The 15,757-nt window shown below is 36.7% G+C and overlaps 1 protein-coding gene across 3 annotated transcripts in view; it reads right to left on the bottom strand.

Moving 5' to 3' along the window:
• The window catches only part of brinp2 (bone morphogenetic protein/retinoic acid inducible neural-specific 2), a 190,794-nt gene that overhangs the window by 92,491 nt on the left and 82,546 nt on the right, over nucleotides 1-15,757 (bottom strand). For all 3 annotated transcript variants that reach the window (XM_044133142.1, XM_044133144.1, XM_044133143.1), the window contains exon 2: nucleotides 8,052-8,519. In XM_044133142.1, coding sequence (XP_043989077.1) covers nucleotides 8,052-8,452 — 401 coding nt within the window. In that variant the 5' untranslated portion in view covers nucleotides 8,453-8,519. The remainder of the gene's footprint in view (nucleotides 1-8,051; nucleotides 8,520-15,757) is intronic.

Raw genomic sequence — 15,757 nt, 5'->3', positions numbered from 1 at the left:
AAAAGTGTGGATTAAGACTGAAAATGCCTGAAATTTAAAATATTATAGCCTTCTCCTTTTTAATTTACAGCTTTAAGTCACATTTTCTCTTTGATCCAAACTGACTCAGTACTTTTTTACTGACCTGTTTAAATGCTTTAATATCTTATCTATCTGGTTACTTAATATCTTGTATTGAGTAACAAGATTGGTCAGCTGAGGCGCTCATTGTAACTGATGACTTATCATTCTGAGTGATCTATTTTAAAGATTTATTTCTGCTTATTTAGTTGATCATAGCTTGATGATCATTATTGGATTTTTATTTTTTTTTTTAAGACATAGATTTTATCCTTGAGAAAAATGTGTGCGCCTCTCCACTCTTCTTCCAGACTCTGGATCCTTGACTTCTAAATGAAATGCAAAACTTACTTTCATCTGAAAGCAGGGCATTACTCAGTCCTTCTTTACCTAATGTAGGTAAAACATTACCTAAAACCTAGACAGACATCTCTGGTTCATGAGATGCAACAGCTGTCGACCTGAATATCTCAATGAGTGTGGTTCTTGAAGCACTAACTTCAGTCGTAGTATACACCTCACGACTATTCCCCAACATCTTGAGTTGACCTTGCTTCTCAATCATCTCAAGGCTGCAGTTATTCCTGTGGCTTGTGCACCTTTTTCTGCCGCAGTTTCTTCTTCTATTCAACTTTTCAATAATATGTTTGGATAAATCATGTGGTGAAGAGCCAGCTTCTTTAACAGTTAGTTTTTATGGCTTATCCCACTTATGGATCAAGTTGATGATCATCTGCAGGGCAGCCATCGAGTCCAAACACCAGAGCTGTAAAATTTGATTCCTCTCCTATTGACGATTCTCTGATCATTTCACAAATTCATTGAGACGCACACGTACATGCAGATGCAACAGCGGCACCCAGCCTACAAAATTTTTATCACAAGAATTGTTTTTTTTTTGTTTGTTTTTTTGTTGGATAACAATAGTGTCTTGGGATATAAATTTCTCTTTGCACTCCCACAAGAAGGGGAAGACACTGAGAGCGCACTTGACCGCAACACAAAACTTTAACGGCTTTTAAAGCTTGTTTAACATTGTTACATGCAACAGTGTGAGTTATGCGATGATGTGATTAAGGGCTTTAGCAGATTAGAGATGGCTTAAAAAAGTGCTGCCTCTATGTAGTCACATCATTACCCCTGATTAAAAGCTAATGAGTGCTGACAATTTTACTCTAGTCCTGTAGGAAGTTACAGCAGAGAAGAGCCTGACAGCACTTATTTTCCTTAATGATAATCAGATATCACCATTAGAGAGGTCACTCAGGTACAATTAGAGACACAAGAGGGAAGTGCATGCAGATTCAGTGTTTACTGTGAGACTCCAATAAGTTATCCTTACTCAATAAGGACAAACTTGCACATATAGCTATAAGAACGTCTATTCCACTATTATGTAATTAAATGAGTTATTTAATCGGGGTAATTCATTTCTTGATAATCTATATTGCACATTTTGTTTACAGTCACACAAAAAGAAGGAAAAAGCCTTCCATCGCCCCCCCTTTCTCTTTCTTTCTGAGTAATTTTGTATAAATAAGCAGTGTTAATAGGCAAATGGCAATGCATTGCATATAGAATGAACATGTTCACCCAGAGCAGCCATTAGCCACATCTATTGTTACATTTTATGCTGTTGAAGCCATTTTCTTGTTTATTTGGTTTAGCTATCGAAGCAGAATCTTCCAGAAAAACACCTGGGTGTTAAGGGTTAAAACTGACTGATATTTGGAAAATTCATAGTTTCACCAACCTTGGCAAAAACAAAGGCTCCATCTTAGGAAAATATTGAAAAGTAACTCTTAGATTGTGATGCTGCAATGTTTCACTGCGAGTGCAGTGTTCAGGCCCTGATGCGATGTGTTGTTTTCATGTCAAACATACCAGAAAGTGTTATGATCCTTTTAGTCCACAGGAACTAAAAGGATCACAACACTGACCTGAAAATAGTTGCGTTGTGACTATTCCATAGTCCAGACAGAGACTGTCCAAAATTATTCATACCTGTCAGATTTTTATTTACTATTTTTATGCAATGTGATCATTTGTGATGTGAAATAAAACTGGACTTTCTCAAACAATTAAAATTTGTGAAAAAGTATACATTTTGAAAAATATACGCATTTATTTAGCTTTAAAATTACAAAGAAAAGGTATGCAAGAATAAAATGTCAAGCCTCTTTTGCACCAATTAATCCCTTCTCATAATCTCAAAATCTTCAGCATTGAAACAGGGTGGGAGAATTTGTTTTGAAGCTAAATTGGTTGAGGGGATAACTAATACTGGGAACAACTTAGATACTTACCAAGTACCAAGTATTCTTTTCCACCTCCTGGCTCCGACTGTGAACCCAGGAAGACTGATTAGTAAAATCAAACCAAAGGTTAATTCATTTGTTTTATGGCGTTCAATGCTATAAAATCAGGTTTTGATATTTACTCCATTACTATAAATCATGAACGCTACCCCTCTCTCTTGAAACTTTCTAAAGTGTGATCTGGAAAGTGTCATTTTTGGCTTTGCTGTAGAATTGAATTGTAGACGCAATAAATAATAGCAGGAAACCAAAACAAAGGAGTAAAAATTTAAAGGGGAAAAAACTTTAGTAACAACTTTACTTTTTAAAAGTAGACTAACTTTGACAGCCTAATCTATTTTACCACTGTATTAATCTGAATGTTGCAGAAACTAGTTAAGCAAAAAGGCAGAAAAATTAAAATAAAGACTAGTCAAGGCAACGTAGATAAAAAAAAGAATACCATCTGAACCTCGGATGACTCACATGTTGCCTCTGGAGAGAGAAGGCATTAAGATTCCTAAGCTGGGGATATTTGGCAGCAGCTCTGTGACACAAATGCAAATTGTTTATGTTAATATCAACTTGTTTGTTCATCATCTAGGCCTATGCAAACAGAATTTACACATACATAAGTAAAAGCATTTTGCTAAAACTCCCAAAGTCAAAGTGAAGATAAAGGAAATCACTTAAAATGTCCTGCTTATAAAAGTGGAGTCACTATTTCCACATCTGTCGCGTAACCTTCACCTGTCATTTTACGCAGCTCTTCCTTCCATCTGTAAGTGATGCTGTCATTTCCATTTGATTTAACTTGAGGCATAGAGAGAAAAGAAGAGCAGACAGGAGAGAATGAAGAAGGGAGATGGATGAAGACAGAAAAACGTTGCCGTTTTCATGTCGCGTTTGACAGCAAGGAGACTCTAGACAGAAGGGATCGATTGAAGTGCGCGTCTTTGAAAATACACTCAGTCAGCAGCTGAAACAATCAAAGGGAAAAAAATTAAAAACAAAAGAAAGTCAGTCATTTCCACGCTCACGACTACATTTGTAAACAAGGAACTGTCTATGATGTCCCTTATAAAAAATGGGTTCTCTATTTACACAGAGCAGGAAGGGTGAGGAAGGAAATGACAAAAGGAAAAAAAGGGAAAAAAAAAGCTCAATATAATTTAATTTAAATTGAGGAAATAAAAAATTCAAATCGCAGCCTCAGCAAACAGAGTGAGCATCATTCACATCTGCTACCATTTTCAGAATAATGATAATGGTGAGAGGGGCCATTATCTCTGGACCTGACCCAGGACTCCACTGCATCATTTAGAAATGACCCGGCTCACAGCCTCAAGACACTGAAGCTCCTTGCTAAGCACAGAATCCACTCCTTTCGGAAAACTATCTTCCCTGTAAGGCTTATCAAAAAGCACTCTCATTCTCTGGATGGTATTTTTGACCCAAATGAGCGACCATTTTTGCAGCCAAATAAAACCATCAGTGGAAATCAATAAAGAGACCTCATTGAAAACAGCAGCATCTCCTTTCTCCTATTAAGTGGTAGTTAAGATGTGGCTGAAATAAAAAAAAATAAATCTATACATATACATATATATATATGTAAAAAATAAATAATATATATATATATGAAATTTATAGTTTTTTTCTTGAAATACTGGAATAATTTAACATATTTTTATGTTGTTTTGCCTATTTTCAATAAATAGCAGTAATCAGCATCAGTTTTTGGAGCTGGCCTTTTGACTATTTGATCTAATATTGATTAAACGCATGGTAGCAAAAGCACTAAAGAACCTTAAAGTAGAATAAAAACGATTGAATTTTGAAACCTACTAGGTGACATTTTCTTAGTGGGAAGCAGACTCCCTGCAGGTTGTAGAGAACAGGTTGGTCAAGTTGCTCAAGCTTTTGTGGGACCGCACTTAAATTTAGCTTTTTCTTTTTTTTCCCCCTCTTTCTGTCCCTTAAAGGGAGATGATGTCTCACAAATGCATTGCGATTAATTGTAAGACAAAACTGTCCTGACAGACAGCTCAATAACACTTGGCTCATCCCCAATAACTGAAGACATTAGTGAAAGATCTGATGTTTTTGGCTGTGTATGGTGTGAAAATGAACCCATGTGGGTGGAAGTGCAAGTTAATGTGCTTCCATCTTCACTGCCTTTAGCTAAGTCCAGCCAGAAATTGTGAAAATAATGTTATGCTTTTCTCTTTTCCGCATACTAGGATCATTTCTGTACACATTTGTATAATAAAAATTCAACAACAATTGCTGGAAAAAAATGAAACTACCAGAAGTAAATTGTAAGTGAAGGGAAACCTTGTTACACTTCAAACCAAATTCTACATCAGGGTAACAATGTAATCAAACTAAAATAATAATAATAATAATAATAATAATAATAATAATAATAATAATAATAATAATAATAATAATAATAATAATAATATAATAATAATAATAATATCAATAATAAAGCTTTATGCAAAGTTATGACCCTACAGTGCTGGAAGCAAGAGTGCTGCTGAGGGCAGCGGGAGGCAGAAGGTTAAAAAAAAGAAAGAAAAAAAAAAGAGTTTGAACATTTAAATCATGTTCTTGAAATCACAGAACATGATTTTGACATGAAATCATGTTCATGTTTCGACATGTCACTCACACTTATGACACTCTCATGAAACTCACATGTAGAGTCCTGAAGGTGGGCGCACTCAATGGCATCCGGAGGGGGTTCTTTCCAATCAGCCTCACCTCTGCTTCACTGAATTTATGGGGTGCTGGTCATTTCACACCTTTTGGATTTTCTATTTTTTAGGCCTCTTTTTTGGGCCAGTTTGGCCGTTTTGGTAATTTCATACTCAAATCTTTCCAGTAAGGCAGGTGGCTGCCACAGGATGTCAATGTGGGGCCAAATTGGATGCCGATTTGAATTTGACCTGAAGCCACTTTTAGCACCTTGCAAAGAGGCTGCGTGTGGAATAAAGGTATGCATTCTTCAGAGAATACTCACAGAGATTCCTGTTTACGACTGATAATGTTAACTGTGTTCATCACCGTTCTAAGACGCTAAAAACAGTTCAAATGTTGAATCCAAGTCATTTTGTCTTTAATATGCTGATTTACAGCAACTGTTCTGTTACACATGGTGGGAGAACACTTTATCTCCTGATATAAATATTTATTGGCTGGTCATTGCAGGAGTATAATGCTGAAGTTGAATGTTGTTTATTACAGCTCTTAAATATTATTACAGCAATAATAAAAAAATAAAATAAAATAAAGAAAAAGCATAGCCACAAATCTCTGATATGCCATTATACACATTTTATCCTGCAAGGTCATATGTTGTAAGTTGAGCTTCAAACTCCAAGAACAAGACAATCTGGTAAGACACCACACAAATACAAAGGGTATTTACTTGAACATTTCTTCTTAAACTCAAACAGGATGCTCAAAATAATAATTAAGACTTTCACGCTAAAACAACCCAAACAGAACTACAGGTGTGAAAAGACTCAGGCCCCGTCGTTCTCACTGCCCCAATCGACAACTCATTTAGAACAACCCGATTTGTGTTGCCAGTACACTGATAAGGAAAAGAAGCCTTGCTTTCCATCTCCAAATGCCTTTAGATCAGAGGAACATGCAGGATGGTCCAAAAGAGAGAAGTTATTCTCCTGGAGAAAGTCCTCTATTTGCTATACGATTTGAAGTGTCATTTTATTTGTCTGAAACATCAAGACATTATTCCACAGCTGAAGAACTGAAACTCCATGAAAGCTCACAATGGAGTTTTCTTCACTGTGCCTTATAGAAAACATCGCCAGTGGTATTTCCTTGTCATGCTGCAAACATTGAAAGCTACCGAGACCATTTAGTTTTTTTTGTTTTTTTTCTACAAACATAAACAAAATCTTTCATCCACTTTTAAATGTTACATGTCGGCGCTCCCTTGCAAAGTCCAAACCAGCAGGTTGGTGTCATGGGAAAAGAAATACATGAACCTGATTGTGTTTAATATATTAGACAGGATAAACTTAATAAAATGTCTGTAGGTGTGGAATGTCAAAGACATACTTGCAGAAAACAGAAAACTGTGTCTTGTTTTCACTTTGTGTTTAAATATTTGCTTTGGTTTGCTGCGTGGTAAAATTGGCACTGCAGCTCTTCAGCTCTTTTGAGGAAAGTGATGGTATTCTGCAAGTTGTAGACTGTGCTCATAAAAAGTTCTTCGGTCATACAGGTCAGGGCTGCGCTGCGTTCAGTGTGAACCTGCAGAGCTCATAGATAGTACAGGATTGAATTAGGAAAAACCATCTCAGGAGTCAAAGGTCATAACAGTGGCGCAACTTGCAGGTTCAACATCAGCGTGAACAAATCTACAGTTCCTCATATCTTTACAGCTCAGGATAAATTAACCATGTAATTCACAGACAAAAGAGCTCATCGTCATATTCAATAAATTAGAATATGAGTTCATATGAGGCTGGTTTGTGAGATTAATAGTGCTTTTTGAAAATAACCTTCAAGCAAGTGTGTGAGCTATATGAAACATGTTTCCTTTTGCTCACATTTCCATTTAAAATGTTTTTTGTCTTTTTGGTCTGAGGTCAAATTTAAGTTATAAGTGTCAAGTTGTAAATAACAAATCTTCAGAATTATCAGAAAAAAATGGCTTTCAAGCACCCATCTGTGTGCAATTAATCTATATATTGTGTTTTCACTCAGCGATAACACATTATTATATGTATATAAATAAATATGTATACCTACTGTGTTGGTGGGTGTGTGTGTGTGTGTGTGTGTGTGTGTGTGTGTGTACACAGCTAGCATGTCCAGATTTAATATGTTAGTCTTTCTCACAGCTGTAGATGGATCACTCCTGCAGATGAAATGATATTTTCTTCACACGTCTTACAAATTTCAAGATTGACTCTGATACATTTGTGAAATAAAAGCAACTCGAAGGACCTTTTCAAATCATGTTTTTTTGATTTAACGTGTCAAGAATCCACAAGTGTATGGGAGAGAAAAAAGTAAAGTAAAAAGAAGCAATAAAATTCAAGTATACATTCTGAAAGATTTCAAGATTTATCGACTACAGCTAACATTCAGCTGAGTTAACCTCATTTAAGCTCTGTTTTTGGTTTGAATATGGAAGATGAAACGAGACCCACACGGTGACCTGCTCTCAGTTAGCACACATAACATCCTAAAGCTGTTACCAATTGATCAAAAAAGTAATTTTGAACATTCACAATGAGTAACGCCAAAATGGATTTTACTTTTCAGGGAGAAAAAAAAAATCTATAGATGTTTTTAACAATGTCCAGTAAGTTTTAAGGAGGGATAAAGGTTTCTATGCTTTTCATCTTTCACCTTAACTCTTTTTTTGTTTTTTGGTTTTTGGTTTTACCTCTCTCAGATGCTTTGATCCCAAGCGAAACTTCAGATGCATCAAACATATGCATCTTGTGACAAGAGATTTCTAGTGGATGTCTTTCATATCAAGAGATCGCAAGTCAAAATGGTGGGTAAGCAGCTCTTCGAACAGCGAGACACAAAACCCCACACTTAGGTTTAAGGCAGAGTGCCACTCTCTGCTCCACCTTTTGATCTTCCAAATCTTAAGTGCATTCTCTTTTCATCTGCCACACATGTGAACGCCCCTCTCACCTGTAAATCTTGTATCTTGTAGAAAACCCCTGCTGGAACCTCTCTCTGAACTCCGTGTACTCCGGGCATTTGTGAAAAGGTCCTTTCTCTGACAGCAGCCAGTCCAGCTGCCCCCCACTCTGCCGTGTGTTGAAGCCCCATGCTGAGGAGCTGGATGGGGACGAGGAGGTGGAGGAGGAGGAGGAGGATGACGACGACGACGATGCTGGGGATGACAGGGAACCATGAAGCGCCTTTCCACTCTGTCCCCCGCTGGCCACTTGTTCAGTTTGGGCAGGCCACGGCAGCCATAGCAACACCAAAGGCAACCATAGGAGCATCAAGGAGGACGGTGACCATCTAGCAAGGCTGGTGAAGCCATGGAAGCACCTCTTTTTTGTCATTGGCAAAGGAGTTGCCATGGTCCCGGTGATGATGTACTAGGGCACCTGGGACCGGCATTTCTTCTGACAGTCACCTCTTGCAGGCCTGAAAGAGACGGAAAAAAAAACAAAAAAATAAAAACATTTTAACTCCACAATTACCATACAGAAACATGTTCACTGTGCATAGGAATCTTTGATTTTCAGTAAAGAGGCGTGGAAACACTTTGCCATGAACTGCATGGACAAATTAGAAATTACAGAACAAGTCAACTCAAAACTGTGACAGAAGTAATTGGTCCATAAGCATAAAAACCCCCCTCAGGTGCCAAATAAAATCTTTAAAACAAAAAAAAAGAAAGGAAATATAGTGAATTTTCAAAGTTTAGGACCAAGTGAAACAGAACTGCTTTAATGATTGCTGTTTCTTTAGGTATCTAACCAAGCAGTGGGAGGCAGGAAATGCAAAAATAATCTCAGATCACGTTGATCAATAGCTTTGGAAATCACAGAACATAAGTTCTACATGATTTAGACACCCCTATAACATTCTCAGGAAATGCACATGTAAGGGCTTAACAGTTCTTCAAAAAGGCATCGGCTCAAGCTAAAAATCATTTTCTCAGTAAAAGAGAACTTCTGATTAGTTGATGGATGACATTAAAACAAATTTCCAACGTAATCAAAGCAGGAAAGAATATTGCCATTTTATCATATTGCAAACATTTGTATTTATATTTATATATATAAAAATAAACAGAAGTCTTAGTTCAAATGTGGGAGTGATGCAAGACGTGGTGGGTAACAAATTGAAAAAACTGGTTTTATTAGTCAAACACAAAAGAAGCATGTCCATAAAGACAAATTGTATTGAACTTTGTTTTTCACTGGTTTAGTGAAAGAAAACTCATCACAAGATTCGGTCTTTAGCTTTCATTACGATCTACCTGACAGAGCAAGAGGGCTCTATAGATTCAAAAGATAAAACTTGAATCATCAGTGGGCGTTCTTGCTGTATTTTCAACAGGAAACTCAGTCTGAATTCTGAATAATAATAATAATAAAAAGAGAACACAACACAAAAGAAAAAAACTGTACTCAGACTGCATTTTATCAGATATATTGTGACAAATCATCTATTGAGTGGTACATTGCTAGACAAATATTCAATCTTAAATAAGTGCTTGGTAGCTGTACACAACAGTCTTCTACCAGGATATTTAATTACTTTATTCAGTAACTGTTGCACAAAGTGCTCTGGAAGCGTACAAGTCCTTGACGGTTAAATTTATTCTGATTGGGGGAATTTACCATATTTGGAGCCGTCAAGGGACTGGCTTATTTGTGAAAGTAATAAAGATTTAATTAATCAAAAACCCTGATAACTGAGATATGTAAAAAATGTCACTTCACTAAACAGCTGAGGTGGGGAGGACAAAAGGCTGCTACAATATTCACATTGATGCATGTAAATGTTACATAATGGACACTAGACCTAAAGAGAGTGTTCACTATTTCAGTCAGAGAACATTAAAAGTAAACCAAATTATCAAAATAAACATTGTGAATATGCCTACAGTGTCAAACAAAATAATTTAAAAAGTCCCACAGTTTTACAAGCCATGGATACATTACTCTTTATGAGCCAAGTTTTTGCATTTCTGTTTTAGGTAATATGCACAAACAAAAGTTTGAGCGCGTACCGATACGAACAAAAACCTTTTAGATAAATAAGATGCACCGTCAGTTTCACACTCTACATCACACTTGTATTGTCAACCAGAGGAAAGCTGAGAGTCCAGCACGTGTTTGTGATGGTCGTATTATACAAAATCTATTATAGAAATATTATAGAAAATATAGTCTATGTATAAAAATCACATATCTGCTAAAATTAAGGCTAGAACAATTGTGTAACCCTCAAGAGGATCGATATGATTATTTTTTTTGTTCAGAAGCTAACAAAAAAAAATGCAAAAATAGACTGAGTAGCATTTATAATACACAGAGGGATGAGTGTTTGAGATTGCACCACTGTGCCATGCCAGGCAGCTTTCAGCTTTTTGATTTGTGTGTTTGGACAAGCATGTCATCAAACGCCTCGACACGTATCAGTAAGTGTTAGCAGTGCAAGCCACACCGTCGTGTGAGTGTGAATTCTCAGCATTGAACATGAAATTTCCCCCTCCTTCTAATCTTGGTTTCATTAGACAGCCAAAGCAAACACACGCATACACGCCCACGCACACACACACACACACGCACACACACTGCAGGAACGCCTTACAGAATTTTACAGACCCCTCATGAAAAGCCGAGACTCGTTCTTCATTTCAATGTTAATGACTAGCAGGATTGCAGGGAGGACTCTTTGGGGACAAATCAGCATTTCAGAACAGAAATGTAAAGTAGCAGACAAGATGCTTTAAGTGGATTGGGATCTCCAGTATTCCCTGTGTATCTTACAAACAAATTAGGGAATTAATTTCAGGTGGATAAATGCAGGCTCAGACACGGGGAAAAAAAAAAAGAAAAGAAAAACGCTACTCAGGGAGGTGCATTTTTAATTTTCACCAAATGCATTGTGAGATTACTCTGGTTTAAAAAGGTAATTAGGGAAGTCATCTAAAACGAATATACGTATTTATGCAACTAAAAGCCAGATCCAACCTTGATGAAGGGGGGATTTTGATGCTGTTGTAAGTGTTGTGCTGCCCAGAGGTAAAAATGGTGCAAATTAAAAGCATACCAGCTTTGGTTATGCAATGTCTCATTTTGATGAACGCTGTCACAGGCAAGAATCATTTGCAGAGCAATTCAACTATGAAGAACACCCTTATTTCTGATAAGGGCTTCTTTTTATGTAAAATCACATTCTGAAAGAGTGAGTAAATAAGTTCTGCCCCTTCTGCAAAGGACATGAACAATATTGTCCAGTGCGGTCTGGCACAAAATTTAGTATTCAAATACAGTTTGTATCTTCAACAAGCTCCAAAAACTTTCTATACATTAAGTTCTTAAAAAAGGCACCACTTTAGAACACATTCTGCATTTTCCATCTGGTTATGTTTCTTGTAAAGAACATACAAATGTATGACCAACTGCCCTAATATACGTCTCCTAACTACATGACATGAAGTTGAATGAAGCACTAAAATGCGGAAGTTTATATACTATGGCCTCCTTGCTTTTCCTAGTCCATTAACAGACATAAATTTAACAAAGTGGTGCAATTTGTGTTTACCAATTGTCCCTTTTTTTATTTCTGATTCATTTAATCTTGCTATTGTTGGCCAGAACGCTTTATTTCAAACATTGCTGTTGCACTTTAGCTTTCCTCACTATCCCGGGTTTGTTTGTTTTAGCATTATGCTGCAATTTATATGTTTTAGTTACTTCTGTTAGCTTTAGCTAAAGCTAGCCGAAGCTTTAGTTAAGCTTCTGTTCACTAATGAAACTTAACTAAGCTTCGTTTGATCCAAAACGCTCATCAAACGTATTGGAAGAATATGTTTCTTTTGTTTCAAGGTATATTTATGGTAATTTTTTTTGCTTTTTTCTTGTTTACTCATAGTGATGGGCTTTCTGAAGCCAGACTTCGAGGCTTGTACCAAGTAATAAGGGGGCGTGTCGGATGAAGCCCCGCTTCGAGGTTTGTGTCGTCTTGTTGAAAACCACGTGACCGGCAACAAACGAGGGCTCTTATTGCATGGGTCACGTGACTGCTTCATTTTGCGTGTCGGTTTTCAATATAAAAGCGTGATGAGCCGCTGCTTGATCGCATCAGATTTGTATTAATGGTTTTGATGATGACGCTCATCAAAATGTAATGTTTGTTACCAGTTTTCTCAATGGTTGATTATGGCTTATTTTGTGACTTTATATTTGTGTGTTTTTATTATGTAAAACATTTTGACACTGCATTGTTGCTGAAATGTGCTACACAAATAAACTTGATTGAAAAGGAGCCAGCAAGAAGAAAAAAAAATCTGACATCAGGGAATACTTGAGATGATAACTCACAAGATTCTTAAATAACAATAATTAAACCCTTCACCTCCAAAATTCTCACCATCTGGAAATTTCCACTATTTCTTTGCTCTGCAAAAATATATCAGTCTTACACAGAAACAGACTTAAAGCTGTTGGAAAAGTAACTTTCTGGCTGATGAGTAAAAATATAAAGGATCAAATCAGAGAACCAATAGAAATCCAAGAAAAATAACTTTTGAAGAATTTTAGATTTTCAGGAGGCAAATCAAAACTAAAAGAAAACTGTCTGCCCCAACAAGCACTGCACTCTGAGAACACTAAAACAAAAGTCTATTGTCAAATCAGTCAATGACAAAAGAAAACAGCCACTGACAGTCAACATATACCAGGATTGGTTACAAATAATTTTAATAACTAGAAAAGATTAGGTAAACGGGATTTAATTGACTCTCCTGTTACTAAACGTGAGTTTGACATAAACTTTGTGACAATATTGCATTTACTAATTGTTTTTAAATATGTCTGTCTGAGTGACAAGGCTGTCACAGTTTGAACAGCAGATGCCACTAGTGAGAAATGAATGAAGCATCAAGTAATTAACTTTTGGGCAAAGCAATGGGCCGGGAAGCTTCATTGCTTCATGAGGCTTCATTTGGCCATCACTATTTACTCACCATTGTCTGTTCCTATCAGATGAAACAGTCTGAGCAGGTGGGAGGGGCCAGCCCAGCACTTCCTGTTTTAACGCTCAACACTTGATGGCTTCTTAATATTACAAGCAGACACAAAGATATGACAGAATAGACTAGATTCATCTTCATATAAAAAACACTTTGTCAGGTACTTTAAATAATTGAGACGTGCTGATCATTAAGCCTTTCAAGAACTTTTTATTTTCTTTTTTTAAAGATAAACAGAAATATATTCTGGAAACCAGAGAACTCACCAGAACATAAGAGCTATAATTTAGTGCAGCCACTAAAGTCCCTGCTCTGTTATTGTAAGATTTTCATTTGAAAATACCCCCCAAAAAACAAACAAACAACAAAACAGAAAAATACTTCAAGCCTGGTTTTGCTGTCCCAGACAGTAAGAGAAAGTCTTAAAATTCTCTTTGAAGTGTGGTTTAGCTGGCTTAACAAACATATTGCTAAAAGGAGACAATGAAAGGCGTTTTGGAGCCTCTCAGCAAATGGTGCTTCTGTGCCCTTAAAGCCTTCGTTTTCAATTAGTTTTACTGTGGACCAATCATTTCCCAGTGTACCACGCAAAGCAGAACTGGATGTTACTTTGTGAGCTTGAGACACAAAGTAACATCCAGTTGAGACAAAAGTTTAATTAAATTAAATTCCACCTGCAATGTCTGTTGATGAAAATTTTCATCAAAGAATCAAAATCAAACTTCTGACAGTAGTTTAGGTGAATACTATTATTATGCTCTACTTTTCTTCCAGACAGGTAATTTAGTCAGACATGCTGTGCATTAGATGTGTTGCATGAGGATTAGTCAGTGTAAATAACCGTAGACTTATTAATCATTCAATGCCATCGTAATAATTATTTACAGGTTTATATCACTGCAATTATTACATTAGAGAATTAATTTTTTCCCACTTTGACCAACTAATTCCTGCCCTATTAGCTTCAGCCACCAAAAAAGAAGACAATTAAAAATGTAGCTACTGTACTACATTGTACACCTTCTTGTACCATAGCTCATCTTTAAACCAGGAATGGGTGACAGAATGCTAAATGCTTGTTCTACCACCTTGACACACTGTAGGAAGTAAGGCTAGTAAGGGAGTTTAATAGTATAATAACCTAGATTTAAAAACACCACAGGAGGTCAAGATATTTTTATATAATAGTTTTTCAAAATCGATTGATTTCATCCAAAGCAGGATAGCATCATGTATGGCTAGTGCTGCTAAAATACAGTATAAAAAGTATTTAATCCACAGGTGTTTTTTTTATAATAAAGCTGAGATTGGACGATTATTTTTACCTTAATACACAAACCAAAAACACGTTGTTGTTGTTGTTGTTTTCTTTTGTTTTTCTTGTTTGTTTGTTTTTTACTAGAACCTTTTACAGAATTTATGTTTTACTAAGCATGGGAAAAGTACAGCCTTTTTCAGCCAACTGACAACCAATGGACAACATGTGGGGGCAGGGCAATGTTGTATTATTCTATGGTCAATGGAATTAGAGCAATCCCTTGAAACCTCAAGTTGTTAAACCATAACCTGCCACAAGCCAAGCCAACATTATTTAGAAGCAATTTTAAACAGAAAAACCGACTGAATGGACATCATGCAAAAACAGAAATCAAGCAAACACATAAAAGATGCAATGCACAACTTGGCAAATAAAATGACTCCTCTCACACTGGGTCAAAAACCAATGAAAAGGCACAATAGTATAATGGCTTTCAAACTACAACTTCATGAAAGTTTAATACCTCATGATGTCAGTTACCAGATCATCCCTAGAAAGTATGTCTAGAAATTAAGGCATACATGATGTAAAATAAACAGATAAATAAATGTTTTCAATTCCAAAAGGCTAGAAAATGTAGTCAAAAAATGCATTTCTATAGCTTTTTAAAATGCCTCTCTTTTACAGAAGCAAGCTTTCGCAATAGCAGTCCGCTTCCTCCTCTTTCCTCCTCTGAGACTCCGCTGCTAATTATAAAATGCATAAAACATGCTGTGAATGCCAGCAAGACAATAGGGGGAAATAGTGAATTTTTAGTCTTGACATTTAATGTTCGCCGTGCATTATTCACACACACCCTTTGCCTATTTACCCTTTTCCTCCAACCAAATCTGGGAAGGCAGGAGCCAAAGCAAGGAGCCATGTTCATATTGAATCTATTTTGCAGTAGAGGTAAGGAGGGGAGGTAGAGGTGACGTTCGCACAGTGGTGCGAGGGCATCCTGGTGGAATGGAAAAATCGACCACATGTCACGCTTAAATAACATCTCAGACACGACAGGGTAACGCAAAGCTGAGACTTATGCTTATTGGATTTTTTTTTTTTTTCTCTTTTCGCCTTTCCTGGGCTTAGAGGAAAAAGAGAGGTTGTGCTGTGCTTGCACAAGAAAGGAGAGGCAAGAAGGATAAAAAAGGGAAATGAGAAACATAGAAAAGGTTGGAAAAGAGAACCGGGCGGGAAACGAAGAGAGATGTATTGACAGAAGAGTTTTTGTACAGAACTAAAGGGATCTCTCTGATGAACGCACAGGAACTTTCTCTCTAAAGTTCCCACCCAGCTGCTGAGTGACCAGGCCAAGTGGTAAGATAAAAAATAGCTTGACCTACAGACTTACTCAAGTCATTGCTGCACCTC

Source organism: Gambusia affinis, linkage group LG12, assembly GCF_019740435.1.
Source record: "Gambusia affinis linkage group LG12, SWU_Gaff_1.0, whole genome shotgun sequence".
In the NCBI taxonomy this organism is placed as follows: domain Eukaryota; kingdom Metazoa; phylum Chordata; class Actinopteri; order Cyprinodontiformes; family Poeciliidae; genus Gambusia; species Gambusia affinis.
The sequence above is the reverse complement of the archived record's forward strand: the minus strand, read 5'-3'. Positions and strand labels throughout refer to the sequence as shown.